General features: G+C 47.7%; 1 protein-coding gene across 8 annotated transcripts in view; it reads left to right on the plus strand.

Moving 5' to 3' along the window:
- Nucleotides 1-16,132, plus strand: part of DPF2 (double PHD fingers 2) — a 763,557-nt gene that overhangs the window by 50,246 nt on the left and 697,179 nt on the right. For all 8 annotated transcript variants that reach the window (XM_069644977.1, XM_069644981.1, XM_069644978.1 and 5 more), the window contains exon 2: nucleotides 11,740-11,900. In XM_069644977.1, the coding sequence (XP_069501078.1) occupies nucleotides 11,740-11,900 (161 nt within the window). The remainder of the gene's footprint in view (nucleotides 1-11,739; nucleotides 11,901-16,132) is intronic.

Genomic DNA, 16,132 nt, shown 5'->3' on the forward strand with positions numbered 1-16,132 from the left:
GAGTCTTGTCTTCTAATCTCCTCGCCTTCTATGGAATGTCATAGTATCGTTTCTCTGTCGCGGACATTTAGAATTTTCGCTGTTATCGGACGTGGGTGTGAGCCTGGCGGGGGCACTTTTGGAGAGATCTGTGGGCGCGTTCCACTGAAAACCCTTAAGAGTTTTCCCACCCCTATTTCTTGTAGGAGCAATGTATCTACAAAGTCTGTTGGGTCCGGGCCCTCCATGTCTTCGGGGACCTCCAAAATCCTAATGTTGTTGCGCCGTGTGCGCCCCTCCGCATCCTCAGGTCTCGCTACTTTCAGCTCCAAGTCCAGTACCTTTGCCTTCAGGTCTGAGGTATTTGCGACATAGTCCTGCAGGGTAGCTTCGTTCGTATTTACTCTTTTAGATTGCGAGCACCCTGGCGCATGAGCTGCATGTCCGCCCTCATTTCTTCTATCTTGGTTTCAATAGAAGTGCGTAGTGCTGCAATAGCTTGGAGGGCTAGTGTGTCTTTGGGTTCTGTTTCCAATTGTGATGGCACTCCATTGACTGTGGGCTCTTGCTGCGGCAACTGCTTGGGCCTGACAGTCGTGTAGGAGTCCATTGTCGTTGTTAATTTTATCTTGGATGGGGACATCTGCCTTTAAGTCCAGTGTGCTGCCGCTTCCACGCAGCAGGTGGTTTTGTGGTTCTGTTCAGTGAATGCCGCTGGCTGGGCAGCTTTAGTCCTCCAGATGATCTAATATGTTCAGTTAGATCGTAGTCCTTAAGCCGCCTCCTAGCGTCGAGCTATGCGCGTGTCAGGGTTTTTATGTGTGTTGTGCCTCAAGTCGGTGTACCTGTGCAGGCAGGCTTGGCGTTGTGCAGGATCCGGGGGACCTCCAGTGAAGCTCGCAGGTCACCAGGCCTCACTCGAAATTAATAGCACCTGGGGTCTCACACGGGGTGCACAGTCGTCCTTTTATTTGGCGTTGCGATGTAATATCCCTGGCTTGGGCAGATTCAGTAGGGCCCCTTGTGCGTGTACTTAATCTACTGGTTGCGCCGGGGACGAGTCTCACTTTAGGTGTATCAAATCGCCCCCGACCTGCATCAGTCGGGGGGGCGGGGGGTTCCCTATGTGGTTCTCAGGACCACGTCCTCATGTGGCGCTATGCCAGTTTATCTGTTGCATGGGCTGTTCGCTCTCAGAGCTATGTTGGGCCTTGGTGCAGTGGACCGATCAGGCGTTTTAACCCGTCCCGCGCACTGGTTGACTAACCCAGCCTTCCCCCGGGTCTGTTGGCGGGATGTCTGCGCGCGTGTCACAGCCTAGGTATGGTATCCCAGTTGCCGCAGATACTACTCTCCCAGTTATGGAAAAGTATCCTTCTGTCTTTGAACACGAAAGTCTCTAACGTGATATGCCAAAGACTTCCCCCCCAAGAGCTCAGCCTACAATGAATCTATTCCACCTGTCAGGCTGAGTGCTTGAGTGAAAAGGCCGGAGCAGACTCAGCAGAGCTAAAGGAGGGAAGAACAGAGCAGACGTTCAGAATGCAGCCAGGTATTGCCGAATTAACAGCAAACAACACCCACCAAGCACCCACTCTTACCTGTTCCGTAGCAAAAATGTACCAGTAACCTACTAGTAATGGACAAAGAGGGGAAATCTTATATCAACGGTGAAGGAGGAGTGCGCCAGTGCCTCCGGACCTCAGTGCTGCAAAGCGTCCCAAGAAGATATCCACAGTGTTCCAAAGTAGAATCGGCAAAGCGTCCCAAAGAATATCCCAAAGTGATACAAATCGATTTCAGCAAAGCGTCCCAATATGTCCAAAGCAATCCAATTGTAGATTCAGCAAAGCGTCCAAATTAAACAGTGTCAAAAAATGATTGTTGAAGTAAACAAAATTAAGGGCAAAGGTAATAAGCGTTACTTCACGCTAGTTCCTTTATTATCGTGCTCGAGTGAAAAAGGCGTCACAGCCAGAGGACTTTAACAAGTGATGGTCGAGATGCAAGCCGAGTTCAAGGATTCCGGGGAAATCGGTCGAAGAGGGGCGGGCGTCGGAAACAGGAAGGAAAAGGCAGGGGCGAAGGCTTGGATTCAGCACAGGATTCAAGATCACACAGGAGTCAGGATACAACGCTCGAAACTAATACAGTTTAGGAGAGCTGGGCACTCGAACAGACAGTATTAAATACGGTCTTCAGAAGACACGGCAACGTGGTGCGTGCGTGTCACGTGACTAACATAGCAGGAAGATGGGAATTGTAGTTTAGTGGGTTCTGTGTGTTGAAGAGCGCTCATATAAATGCCATGGCAATTTCCAACAAGAACGGGATGTGACAGTACCCCTCCACAAAGGGCGATTTCTCCAGTGCCCACGCAAGCGATGCAACCAGAAAGCACGCAACAAACGGGGTGCATTCAGATTAGAGGCTGGTTCCCAGGACCTGTCCTCTGGGCCATACCCCACCCAGTCAATCAAATAGGACCGAACCCCACGGCAGAGGCGGGTGTCTAGAATGGCACACACCTCGTATTCATCCTCGCCACGGACGGTAAGTGGGGCTGGGATGGGAGGCAATCGGGTGCCAGGTACAAAAGGCCGAAGCAAGGAGACATGAAAGACCGGGTGCACCCTCCAATGTGCTGGTATGTCCAGACGTACAGCAACGGGGTTGAGACACCGCAAAACATGGTAAAAGTTTCCGTTTACCCCGAATGGCCAGGTGCTTTGTTGAGAGCCATACACGGTCCCCACAGGAATAAGGAGGAGCCGGAGCACGCCGCTTGTCCGCCTGTATCTTGGTGCGATGTTGTGCAGCTTGTAGATGTGCCAATACGGATTTACGGATGGCAATCAATGAATCCCTAACTGCATTGACTGCAGGAACTTGCCGTAGGGAAGGCAAAACAGGTGGAAGGGTCCTTGGATGCAACCCATATAACGCATAGAACGGAGAACAGCCAACCGATGAGTGCAGGGAGTTGTTATAGGCAAATTCCGCGGCACCTAAGACCGACAGCCAATTTGATTGATGTTGTAGACCCAGACATCGAAGAAACTGTTCCATGGTGCCATTGATACGTTCGGTCTGGCCATCCGTTTGGGGGTGGTAGGCCGAGGACAAGCTGGCATCAACACCCAATGAGGAAGTGAGAACGCGCCAAAAGCGCGAGGTAAACTGAGACCCCCGGTCGGAAATCAGAATCGTAGGTAGACCAAAAAAGCGTACCACATGGTCAAAGAATAAGTTTGCTAATGTGGGAGCAGTTGGTGTTCCCGAACATGGTATGAACCGAGCCATCTTGGTAAAGACATCCACTACCAAAAGAATTGTGGACATACCCCCGATACAGGGGAGTTCTACCACAAAATCCAGGGTCACCGTGTGCCATGGGTGCGGTGGCAAAGGCATACACATTAGAAGACCAACGGGTTTACCAGGTTGTCTTTTGCATTGTGTACATACGGCACACCTACGGACGTATTGTTCGGTATCTTTCTTCATTCCAGGCCACCAGCACCAACGGTGCAAAAGATCGTAGGTTTTTGCCTGGCCAGGATGGGCTGCTAACGGGAGGTCATGGGACCATTCAAGAGCCTTCCGTCTGGTTTGGTTGTCAGGTAGGTATAGTAGACCTTTAACGTAGGGAAGTCCGGAGATCAGTTCAGCGTCCATTTCCTTCAGGACAGAAACATGATCACTGGCCCATCTCCGTAAACTGACTACAATTGACGGAGAGACCGAACAAACACATATAACAGCCCCTGATGGTAATACCGGGGTGGATTGTTTGACAGTTTCCGTGTCAGTACCAATGCGGGATAAGGCATCTGCCTTTCCATGTAATAGACCAGGGCGATACGTCACCGTGAAATCAAACATGGTAATAAACAAATGCCAACGTATCTGTCTGGCGTTGGTGCATTTCACGTGCGACAAGGCCTGAAGGTTTCGATGATCTGTATACACAGTTATCGGGTGTCTTGCACCTAAGAGATGATGCCTCCACTCCTTGAACGCCACCTTGATTGCAAGGAGTTCTCTTTCCATAATCGTATAATTACGTTCAGCTTGGGTAAGTTTTCGAGAGTGGAAAGCCACTGGATGTAGGCGTTGAGTAGCGAGGCAAACCTGCGAAAGGATGGCCCCTACTGCAATAGCAATAGCAGTGGCATCTGCTTCCACGATGAATGGGAGAGCTGGATTGGGGTGCTGTAATACAGGAGCGGTGGTAAAAGCGTCCTTCAGGTTCTGGAATGCTGTCTGCGCTTCTTCATCCCACAAAAAAGGAACATTAGGACTAGTCAACCGAGTTAATGGGGCTACTATTTCAGAAAATGAGGCGATGAAACGCCTATAAAAATTGGCAAAACCCAAGAAGGATTGAAGAGCTTTTACTGAGCTCGGAACGGGCCAATCCAAAACTGCCCGAACCTTGGAGGTACACATGAGTACTCCTTTTTGGGAAATCTGAAACCCCAAAAACTCTACAGATGATGCATGGAACACACACTTCTCCAGTTTTGCAAAGAGAGAGTATTCCCTTAGACGAAGTAGAACAGAGCACACATGCTGTATATGTTGGGGCAAAGTGTCTGAATATATTAGAATGTCATCCAAATAGATAACAACATAGCAATCCAGCATATCCCTGAAGATGTCGTTTACAAAATGCTGAAATGTCGCCGGGGCATTACAAAGCCCAAAGGGCATCACACAATATTCATAAAGCCCATATTTTATCTTAAAGGCAGTCTTCCACTCATCTCCCTTTCGCATCCTCACCAAATTTTATGCCCCCCGCAAGTCCAACTTGGTGAAGATAGTGGAGGTCATTTTATTGAGGAGCTCAGTAATAAGTGGCAACGGATACTGGTTCTTCACCGTGACTTTATTAAGGGCGCGGTAGTCCACACAGGGGCGCAGATCCCCTTCTTTCTTTGGCACAAAAAATATTGGGGAGGCCGCTGGTGAACGGGACGGACGTATGTGTCCGAAACGTAAGGCGTTGTCAATATAGCTCCGTAGATGTTCTTCCTCCTTCTGTGTAAGGGAGTAAATTCGACCATGGGGAATTGTTGCTCCAGGTATTAGGTCGATGGGGCAGTCATAGCATCTGTGTGGGGGCAGTCTTTCTGAAAGTCCTTTGTTAAACACATCAGAAAATTCCTGGTATTCCAAAGGGAGGACCGAAACGGGGTTAGATGACGTGGCGTTGATAGATGGAGGGCAATCTACCATCGCCAGACAAGGGGACAATACCGCTACATTACGGGACGTAAAGCACCTCTGTATACAAAAAGAGGAGGAGAACCGTACAGTTTGTTCAACCCAGTCAACTACAGGATTGTGTCTTTGCAACCAAGAAAGCCCCAGAATGATGACAAATTGAGGGGCCGTGATAAGGTCGAAAGTGATGGATTCCGAATGTCCTTGTAATGTGGACATTTGTAGTGGACCTGTTTGATCCGTCACATGTCCAGATATTAAACGCGAACCATCTACCGCACGTATTTCCTCAGGTCTTGTTTTAGGAAATATAGGTAGTCCGTAACGTTTGGCCAACTTAAGGTCCATATAATTCCCGCTAGCCCCTGAGTCTATCATTACCGGATTGGAAAAGGTAATGACGCCGGGAGCCGTAAAGGACATAGCAAGGTAAACATGCGAAGACGGAAAACACTCACCCGGGCCTGGGATCATTTGACTCGTCCGGAAGGCCCGGTTCAAGGGCGAGTCCTGGCGTTTCCCGACGACTTAGCGGGTCTTTTAGGACACAGACGGATGTAATGACCTGACTGTTCACAATAGAAACCTAGATTATTCACCAACCGCCTTTCTCGTTCAGTCTTGGACAATGGACCCCTATTTGCCCCGATTTGCATAGGTTCAGCTTCTCCCTGAGAAACAGGTGTGCTTCCATCTGGTCGAGGGGTGTTGCGAATATCGGGATAGCGACGTTCGCCACGTCTTTGCCGGAGTCGAGCATTGACTTGTAAGACTAAGTCTAGCAATTCGGGGAAGCCGGATGGAAGAGCAGGTACCACTGATGGGGCATCTTTCAGGTCGTCTGACAAACCTTTATAAAACACAGCCGATTTCTTCTGTTCTGGCCATGTGGTTTCAGCCGCTAATTGATTAAAACGGGCAAGATACGTCAAGAGATCCGACTTGCCTTGACTAATAGCCAAGAATTCCAGATCCTAGGACTGTGCTTTATATCTCATATCAAAAACACTGTTCATGGCTTGGATTAATCTATCGAAATCATACAGAGCAATGGATTAGCCCATGCTGCAGCAGTGCCACCCAGATGGGAAAGAACAAATGCCGCCTTTGTAGTAGCATCAGGAAATGCCAAGGGACGACAAAGAAAATGAAGGCGACATTGGTTCACAAAGGTCCGATACATTTTGGGATCACCCAAAAAGCGTTCTGGTGGGGCCAAAGGGAATGGCCCAGGGAGGACTACTGGAGCCGGAGCCGGAGGTGGTACAAGTGGTACAGGAGGAGGCGCTGCAGCCGCGGCGTCACCGAATTCCTCGTCATGGGGTAAGGGCTGCACAAAGCTCTGTAAAACATCCATGCGTTGATGTAATGTCGCATGTGCTGATGCCATATCAGTACGAAGAGCAGAAAAAGCCTGCATGAGGGCTTCCAATGGGTCCGATGCAGCCTCCATAACCGAGAGACCGTTAAAATTGAGGCTCCTAAATCTGTCACAGCCTAGGTATGGTATCCCAGTTGCCGCAGATACTACTCTCCCAGTTATGAAAGGTATCCTTCTGTCTTCGAACACGAAAGTCTCTAACGTGATATGCCAAAGACTTCCCCCCCAAGAGCTCAGCCTACAATGAATCTATTCCACCTGTCAGGCTGAGGGCTTGAGTGAAAAGGCCGGAGCAGACTCAGCAGAGCTAAAGGAGGGAAGAACAGAGCAGACGTTCAGAATGCAGCCAGGTATTGCCGAATTAACAGCAAACACCCCCCAAGTACCCACTCTTACCTGTTCCGTAGCAAAAATGTACCAGTAACCTACTAGTAATGGACAAAGAGGGGAATTCTTATATCAACGGTGAAGGAGGAGTGCACCAGTGCCTCCGGACCTCAGTGCTGCAAAGCGTCCCAAGAAGATATCCACAGTGTTCCAAAGTAGAATCAGCAAAGCGTCCCAAAGAATATCCCAAAGTGATCCAAATCGATTTCAGCAAAGCGTCCCAATATGTCCAAAGCAATCCAATTGTAGATTCAGCAAAGCGTCCAAATTAAACAGTGTCAAAAAATGATTGTTGAAGTAAACAAAATTAAGGGCAAAGGTAATAAGCGTTACTTCACGCTAGTTCCTTTATTATCGTGCTCGAGTGAAAAAGGCGTCACAGCCAGAGGACTTTAACAAGTGATGGTCGAGATGCAAGCCGAGTTCAAGGATTCCGGGGAAATCAGTCGAAGAGGGGCGGGCGTCGGAAACAGGAAGGAAAAGGCAGGGGCGAAGGCTTGGATTCAGCACAGGATTCAAGATCAAACAGGAGTCGGGAAACAACGCTCGAAACTAACACAGTTTAGGAGCGCTGGGCACTCGAACAGACAGTATTAAATACGGTCTTCAGAAGACACGGCAACGTGGTGCGTGCGTGTCACGTGACTAACATAGCAAGAAGATGGGAATTGTAGTTTATTGGGTTCTGTGTGTTGAAGAGCGCTCATATAAACGCCATGGCAATTTCCAACAAGAACGGGATGGGACAGCGCGGGAGGAGGGCTTGGTCCAGGGACTCACCGCTCGCCGTGACGGGCCCCTGTGAAAATCCCAGGCCGTGCCTCCCTCTCTCCTCGGCCGGGCGCCTTTTCTTTCGCGGATCCCGTTGAGCGGGACCACGCAGCTGTGCCTCCTGTCCCTCGCCGGTAGCTCTGCTGCCTCCTTCCCCGACCGGGGTCTCCCTCAGGCGGCGCAGAGAAAGGGAGAAGTCCTCATCTGCGATCTGCTGTCCGCTCGTTCCGGGGGCCCGCCTCCTCTCCCGCCGCAGGCCGCCTCCCGGTTCTGACTCTTCTGGGACCTCGGGGTGTCGCCGCTAGGTTGTGTGGGGTAGGGGTAAGCCAGCGCTCCACTGCAGGTTGCATGAGGAAGGGGCAAGCGTGGGTGGCTCCCCACTGGCTCGTCAGATCACGTTGTTCAGGAGCGCCAGGTCCCAAAACCTGAGAGCACAGTGGGCACCGCCATCTTGGGAGTAGGAGGGGCGCCGCCTCTTCGATCCCATTCATGGCTTGCTGGCTCCGATTTCTTTTGGGAGTGGCGTCCAGTCGCAGGGGAGAGGTTCCCCTTTCTGCAGATGTTATTTCTGATAGGAGTTAAGCTATTTTGACAGCGCAATTCCATCTGTTGCAGGATCTCGGGCAGGAGCTCCTCTGGTACGTGTCTTTACGGCATGCGTGCTGGCCACGCCCCCCCCTTTCTAGTGGCGATTACCTTGGCGGCTGTCAGAATTGCCAGCACTGGTAATTGACCCACCTTATCTAAGGTTTATGAAGGACACGGTTCTCCTGGCTACTAACCCGCACTTTATCCCGAAAGTGCCGTCAGCATTTCACAACCCTGCCTGTATTGCATTACCCTCGTTCTTTGCTAATGCATCCATGCCAGTGGAAAACGCACTGCATTCTCTGGACGTTAGGAGGGCACTAAAGTTTTATCTGAATCGTACACAGGACTTCAGGCAGTCAAAGCAGTGGTTTGTGGCGTTTGGGCCCTCCAACAAGGGGCAGTCCATCTCCAAACAAGGACTTTCCCGCTGGATTTACTCTCCAATTTAGTTTTGTCACACAAAAGCTGGCAAGCCTTTGAGGGGTGCTCCAAAGGCTCATTCTCCGCGATCCACAGCGTTGTCGGCGGATACCGCTGGTGGACATTTGCAGGCAGCCTCCTGGGCGGTGCTGCATACCTTCATCAGGCATTACTGCCTAGGGCAGCAACATGTGAAAGATGTGCAGGTGGGGAGTGCGGTCCTCCCAACGCCTGTTTCGGCAAGGTAGGCCCCACCGCATCAGGGTTTTTTCTATTTGGCTATATCACTTTCTGGGTTTGTTGTCTCATGTGTGTGATAAAATGCTATTTGTTGGATTGCCTGTGATACACCGCCACACATTGGTTGTACTGCTATGTAATCTATTCACTGCATGTGAATCCATGAAAGATCAAATGCTGGAGAAGGGAGTAGTTTCTTTCCTGTAACTCCATTTCTCCAGCATTGGTATCTTTCATGGATTCGCATGCGCCCGCCGGCCGACCCTGCAGGCTAATCTGGGTTCGGATTCCCTCTACTTTAAAGGTTAACATCTGAAGGGAAGCCGTGGGGCGGGGCTATTTATACAAGACGTCCTATTGGTGGGGCGTAATGCACCCCAAAAGAACGTCGATAGGACACTAAAGTGTCGGAAAACGCTAAGTTAAAGTTAGGTTTCCCAGCCTGACGACGGGGAAATATTAACAGCATGTAAATCCATGAAAGATACCAACGCTGGAGAAATGGAGTTACAGGTTAGAAACTACTCGCATATCATATAATACCAAACTAGGGGAGCGGGGAAATTCCTCTGCCACCCGCCATGCCAAATGTGCTTTTTTTTAATTCAACCTTTACACCATTATACTTTGATGCCTTCTAGTTGTGTCCTAATGTGATCCTATGCTCATGTCCAAACACTTAGAATGAATGTCCTATAGGTATGTATGAAGGTGGCCTTTGGGTTTCCTAAGTGTCCCAAGTGATTCCCGTTGTCTGTTGGGTAAGCTAAGCAGGCTTTTCCACACTACAAGCAGGTGCTAAATGGTCCCCAACAATTGTGATCTGTGTAGGAGTGTCTCGGAACACCAAAGTATAACGAGCATAATCGATCACAATCTGCATATACCACTGCATTATGCTTCAAATATATTCCTCTTAAACCAGTAAATTATGTGCCACTGTCGAAGGCATAAAATAAGCAGTGTCGCATAGCAATTTGCTATGCAATTCTGTAGGTTTGCTAATCAAATGGACACTTGTGTAGCAAAGTTAGCTATTTAAGTTGACCTCTTCAAAGAACGCACAGCTCGCCCTGAATTCCACTCTTGCCCATGGTGCTCCATTCACCCTCTTTTCTCTGTTCACTTGTGTCCGATTGCTAGCCAAGAATTTTTTTTTCTTTTTCAAATAATTGCAAACCTGAAGTAATCGGGATAGCTTTATTAAGGTTTCTATATCCTGTCTAGCAAAGACAAGTACGTATCAACTTTATATTTATATAAAGAGTCACAAATTCCATTTCTGAATGTAAGTTGTTAAATAATGAATGTATTGATACTGTAACACTGCATCATCTCCATGCATTACCGTAAAATTTTGGTTCATGAATCTAATTTTCATGTTGTCCACTGTATTTAATTTTGTTGGCAAAGTTGCATCATATTGACAAGTGAACAATTTTGAAAATGTACATGATCAAATGCTATTGATGGCAAACCTAGTTCTGTAACCTGCAGGTTGCATACATCTTACAATCTTACAACTGGTGCTCGACCCATGAGCAAACCCATATTCCTTGAAATTTTGTATCATCATTGCTTTATACCAGGTACCCTGAAAGTTAGATGACTACAGACTACAATATTCCACCTAGTCTGCCCAGTTCTATGGCTGCTAGACCATCCACTCTGCTTAGTCTTTCTTACCTTTTACATAATGAATACACAAAGCGAACTAGATGGTTATGCAAAGTAGTGATCAATAGTTCCATCCAGTCTGTACAGCTACAGATCTACTGCAATACCAAACACTGTAGTTGGCCTCCAGAGCAAAGCTTTGCTTTATGATTGTATTATATATTACCATCTGCAGAAGACACTTGGCCAAACTGTTTTCAGAGCCTTTTTTATCATATCTATTCATTTTTGTCCATTCATGCAGCTAACCTTTTACATTTTACAGACACTCATCTATGGCTCGTAAAGTCTTTTCGCCCACTCGCATAGTCAAGTAGATTTTTGAAAGGGCGAGTAGCATTTGCAAGAGATAATTTGAAACTTTGATTTAACGTTTACTTTGCAGAAAAATGTCAAATGTTTCACTGTGCATGTCTGGCCTCTGGGTGGCAGCAGTGTGCCAAACATAGTGGGTTTGTAGGGACATGCACCATTTTAAGAAAATCAAATTATACATTTGTTGTCCTCAGTTGCTATGGGTCGAGTGCATTTCTCTTAGGTAGAATAGGTAAACTAAGTTACCTGACCTGCAGATCTAGTTGAAGTTTAAAGAATTTGCAAGGCCTAACTCCTCTCACTAATGTCTTATTTCAGCTGTATGCAAAACTGCTGTATTGTTGCTCATTTCATGTCTTGGGTACAAATAACTTCCGGTGACATTAACAATATTAATACAAAATTGCTAATCAAATGAGCTTGTTTGCTAATCAAAAATAATTTTATTGGCAAACTCAGCTAATCAATTTTTGAAATCTAATTTATGCCTTGCTGTCTAGGTTTCGGCTGATCTTCACTATTCATACAGTCTCTATACCACATCTGTGATACTCTGTGCAAATCACTTCATTATGGAGTTTATATTATTGGCCCTGTGATTCTGTATCTGTAAAACGCTTCGGTAGACTGTTTAGTTTACATGACCTCGGGCTCTCTGTGTGAAGCTCTTCAGGATTTCTATTTATGCATCCTCTTTGGAACCCCTTTCTCTGCAGGCAGTTCTTGACTCCTCTCTCTTTCCCCAGGCTAGGTGAACAGTACTACAAAGATGCAATGGAGCAGTGCCATAACTACAATGCCAGACTATGTGCTGAAAGGAGTGTGCGCCTCCCTTTCCTCGACTCTCAGACCGGCGTTGCACAGAGCAACTGCTACATCTGGATGGAGAAGAGACACCGGGGGCCAGGTGGGATAAATCTTTCTTTCCACCAACTAAGCATTTTCCTGTTGCTTGCTAGAGTGTTAAAAACGGCAGCATTGTTGGACTTGGTTGCTTGGTCCAGTGATTCGGCAGTGATTTCCGTATGCTGCACTATTGTCGTCTAATGGAACGAACATGCATTTTTTTCAGTCTTTCAATAGTTTTTCACTAGCTCATAGTCCTTGAGTACCATCTATTTGGTTAATTGTAACAAACGTAGCTTAAAGCATTCAGAAAGAGCAAGCATTGTGGTAACGAACACTATTTGAAAATCTTATTTTTAATTGACTACACTACACTGATTTTCTATTTCTGAAACTCTTGGACCTGGTATTAGACTATTCAAGATGACTGCAAAAATGCCACATCAATCATGCAAATTTAGCATTCCTTCTCTGCGAGTGTAGAGACACTGACAATAAAAAGGCAACACATTCTTTTGTTGAGATGTTTGAGCACTAACTGTCGCTTTGCTGCTACTTCAGGCTAGTTTTCTGCTAGGTCAGCGTTGTAAAAATGCAAGTTTGGATAGTTGGGTGCCCCAGCACGGTGATGGTCTGATTAACCGATGGTTATATGAGAAGTAGGGTGGAGGAAAGTTACCAATGGACTGTCCTCTGGTTGGGTCTTAATAGCTCAGCACAGGGGGTGGGGCTGGACCACTTTGAAACAAAGTCTGTTCCCCATTCTGCAGAAAACAATGAAATTCTTAGCCTATGCCAAACGGCCAATAGTAAGAGGTATATAAAAATGAATAGTCTACCAGTGCTTTCTCGCGAGAAGGTGTTGGGCAGGCGGTTCCTTGGGACTAGAGGTGAGGATGGGTGGTGAGCGACAGTGTTAGATTCTTTTAAGCTTGACTTTTGTCCTGGCACAGTGGATGCCTAGATAGTGGATTGACTTTAGAGTCTCACCTGTGGCAGCAGTGCAATTGAAGAGCAAAAGTAATATTGTTTTAACTCTGTAATATGTATTTATCAATCAAATCTGATTGCCCCCCCCCCCCCACACACACACACACACACACCCTTTAGAGTCTCAGGTTAAAGAGTCAGCAACTTCTTCCTTCTGTCTGAAGTGTTGGGTCATTTGGCTTCCTACCCTTAGTTTGAGACTCAGTTTACAGCATCGGTTCCTCAGGACTGCTGTAGATGCAACTTTAACTCTAGGGATCTGGGCAAATTATTGGACACATAGGTGCCCGTTTTTCTCACAGGGACAGATACACCTGCCTTTCCGACATCCAGTGGTAACGGCAGAGTATTGATTCTTGTCTTTCGAGAATCGAAAGGGGACATCGACATGGGCGTGCCTGTAACACTATCCCTAACGTGACGTAAGTGTACTTAAAAGCCCTCATGCGTCGAAAGTCGCTCAGATTGTTTTTTTCCACCCAGTATACTGGTTGCCTTATGCGGTGCTCTTCCAGAGACATTGCTTTATTGTTATATTTATCTACCTTTGGTCGTTTTATATTCTCTTACCGTCACTTCCCTCGATGGCTGTTTCCTGACCTACGCCGAAGCCTGTTCTACGGACCTTCGACAGCAGTTGATATGGTTGGCGCTGTCGACCATGTGGCCGGCCCCTCTGGCTGGCTTACACAGTAGGGAGAGTGGGGTCGGGTGGTCATTTCCTTTTAAGAATGCCTTTCCCTTTCCTCTTTGTTCCCTTGGTCTTGTTTTCATTGTGATTCCTGCGCCATGGACAGGACTCCATTTAGATTTTGTCCTTCATGCAAGGCAAAATTCCTGTGCAAAGACAAACGTCTTAAGTGTAATAGGTGTCTTCCCCTTAAACGCAATAATGCGGTTTGTAAGCTCCTGCATCCCAAAACCCTAAAGGAGTGCCGTGTTAAGTGGTGGGCGGCCTACGGAATGTCGCAGGCTGAGAGTAGTTGCAAAACCGGTTATTTTCACACCCAAAAGGCCTCGAGAGGAGAGCCTTTTTTTTCTCCTGTGCCAATATTTGAAAAGACTGTTCATTCCTTTCAGGAGGAAGAGTCTTATGACCTCACTTCGCCCATGGTTACTGCATTGAATTATGCCAGATCCCCCAATTCAGACCTCCACGATGAAGACGCCTGTCGCCGGAACGCCTGCAGGGAAAGGGCACCATAGAAATTGTACCTCTTCTGTAGGTAAACAAGGGTATTAATTCAGTGTACTTCCTTGTACCCAAGAAGGATCTCACCATGTACCCTGTACTAGATTTGCGCCCAGCGAACTCATTTTTCAAAACCTCAAAAGTTTTGTATGATCACTCTGCAGGCAGTAATTCCCCTGCTCACACAGATGGAGACTACATGGCAACATTGGACATGAACGATGCATACTTTAATTTTTCAATGTTGCCAGCGCACAAAACATACCTCAGATTCATGATAGAAGATAAACACTATCAGTTCAAAGTGCTACCCTTCGGCATTGCTTCAGCACTGGGGGTATTTACAAAGGTACTGGCAGTGGCAACGGCACACCTGCGAATTCTGTCCATCCCTACATCTATTACATCTATTGCCCTTCTTACATTGTCCTGTGTGAGTCTGCCTGCAATGAAACCTGCCTGATCTTCGTGGATCATGCTCGGAAGGATCCTCATCAGTCTTGTTGCCAAGATTTTGGTGTATATTTTCGCATCGGTAGTTAGCAATGCGATTGGCCGATAACTGGAGCACTCACGGGGGTCTCTCCCTGGCTTTAATAGCAGTATGGTTGTGGATCGCCCCATGTCTGGAGTCACTCGACCCTCTTCCCTGATCGTGTTGTAGAGCTTGGTCAATGGGGCCAGAAGTTGCGAGTGAAATGTTTTGTAGAAGCCATTGCTGAAGCCGACCGGGCCAGGAGCTTTCCTCGTCGGAAGTGCTGTAATTGCATCACTGATCTCCTGTGCTGTGATCGGGCTTCCCGGTCACTCCTTTCTTGCTCAGTGATTCGTGGCCACATGGTTGAGTGAATGTAGGAGTATTGTTTTGCCCTGTCAAGGTTCTCTCTACACAGGAGGTCTCCATGGAACTTCAATATTATTTCCATCTTTTTGGATTCTGCTGTGTGGGGGGTGCCATGCTTATCGTACAGTTGCATAATGTAGTTTTGGGCCTTCCTTTTCCTCAATTTAGCGGCCAAGAATCTGTTTGCCTTGCCCCCATGTGTATAATAGGACTGTTTCGCATTTAATAGTGTCTGGGCCACGCGCTCTGCCATGTGGTTCTCGAGCTGGGCTCGGATTTTCCTGAGTATGCGTAGTGACTTCCTTGTTTGCCGGGCCTTGTGTTGAACTTCAGCATTCTTCACCTCCCTCTCTAGTTGTTGTGTTATGAGGGACCTGTTCCTATAATACGTTGCTGCCTGAGATATGAACTCCCCTCTAATCACTGCCTTCCCCGCATCCCATATTCCTCCCCTACCCACTTCCCCGTTATTTTCTTTAAAGTAATTATTGATGGTGCTTTCTATATGGGCCCGTAGCGCTATATCCTTCAGGAAGAGTTCATTTAGTTTCCAAGGTGGCTTGTGTTTCTGCGCTCCTTCTCCCCAGTCCACCCCCACCATGACAGGAGCATGATCCGAACAGTATTCCACTCCTATTTCTACTGACGTTATTTGGGGGATTAGCGTAGCTGATACTAGGATCATATCGATCCTGGAATAACCCAAGTGAACCGCAGAGTAGTCGGTGTACTCCCTGGTTTCCTCATGAAAGAGTCCCCACGTCTCTATGACCCCTAGTTCTCTAAAGAGACGTCCCAGTGCCTGCCTATCTGCCTATTCTTTTGGTCCACCGCTGTGGGGGGGGGGGGGGGGGGGAGAGGAAGGGTTTTATCTAGCACCGGGTCCATGACACAGTTGAAGTCCCTGCCTATTATCAGCTGGCCTTCACACCAGCTGCCCAACTGGTTTAGTAGGTTCAAGAGGAATTCGTCCTGCCGTTCATTGGGGGCATAAATAGCTAGGATTATATACAGACAGCCCTTTATTCTCCCCTTGACCCCAAGGTATCTTCCCCCACTATCCTTTCAGAGTTGTAGCTTTTTGAACTTGAAGTCCCGTCCTATCAGGATAGCCACTCCCCTCCTCTTTTCCCCGCTGGAGGCGTAAAACTGCTGTGGGAAAGCTTGGTGGGAATCCTCCTCTCATCTTTCGGGAGGAGGTGGGTCTCCTGCAGGATCCCAATAGACGCCCTCATAGCCCTCAACCTTTCCAGTATGGCTCCCCTCT

The sequence above is a fragment of the Ambystoma mexicanum genome, chromosome 2p, assembly GCF_040938575.1.
Source record: "Ambystoma mexicanum isolate Mex_15411 chromosome 2p, UKY_AmexF1_1, whole genome shotgun sequence".
In the NCBI taxonomy this organism is placed as follows: domain Eukaryota; kingdom Metazoa; phylum Chordata; class Amphibia; order Caudata; family Ambystomatidae; genus Ambystoma; species Ambystoma mexicanum.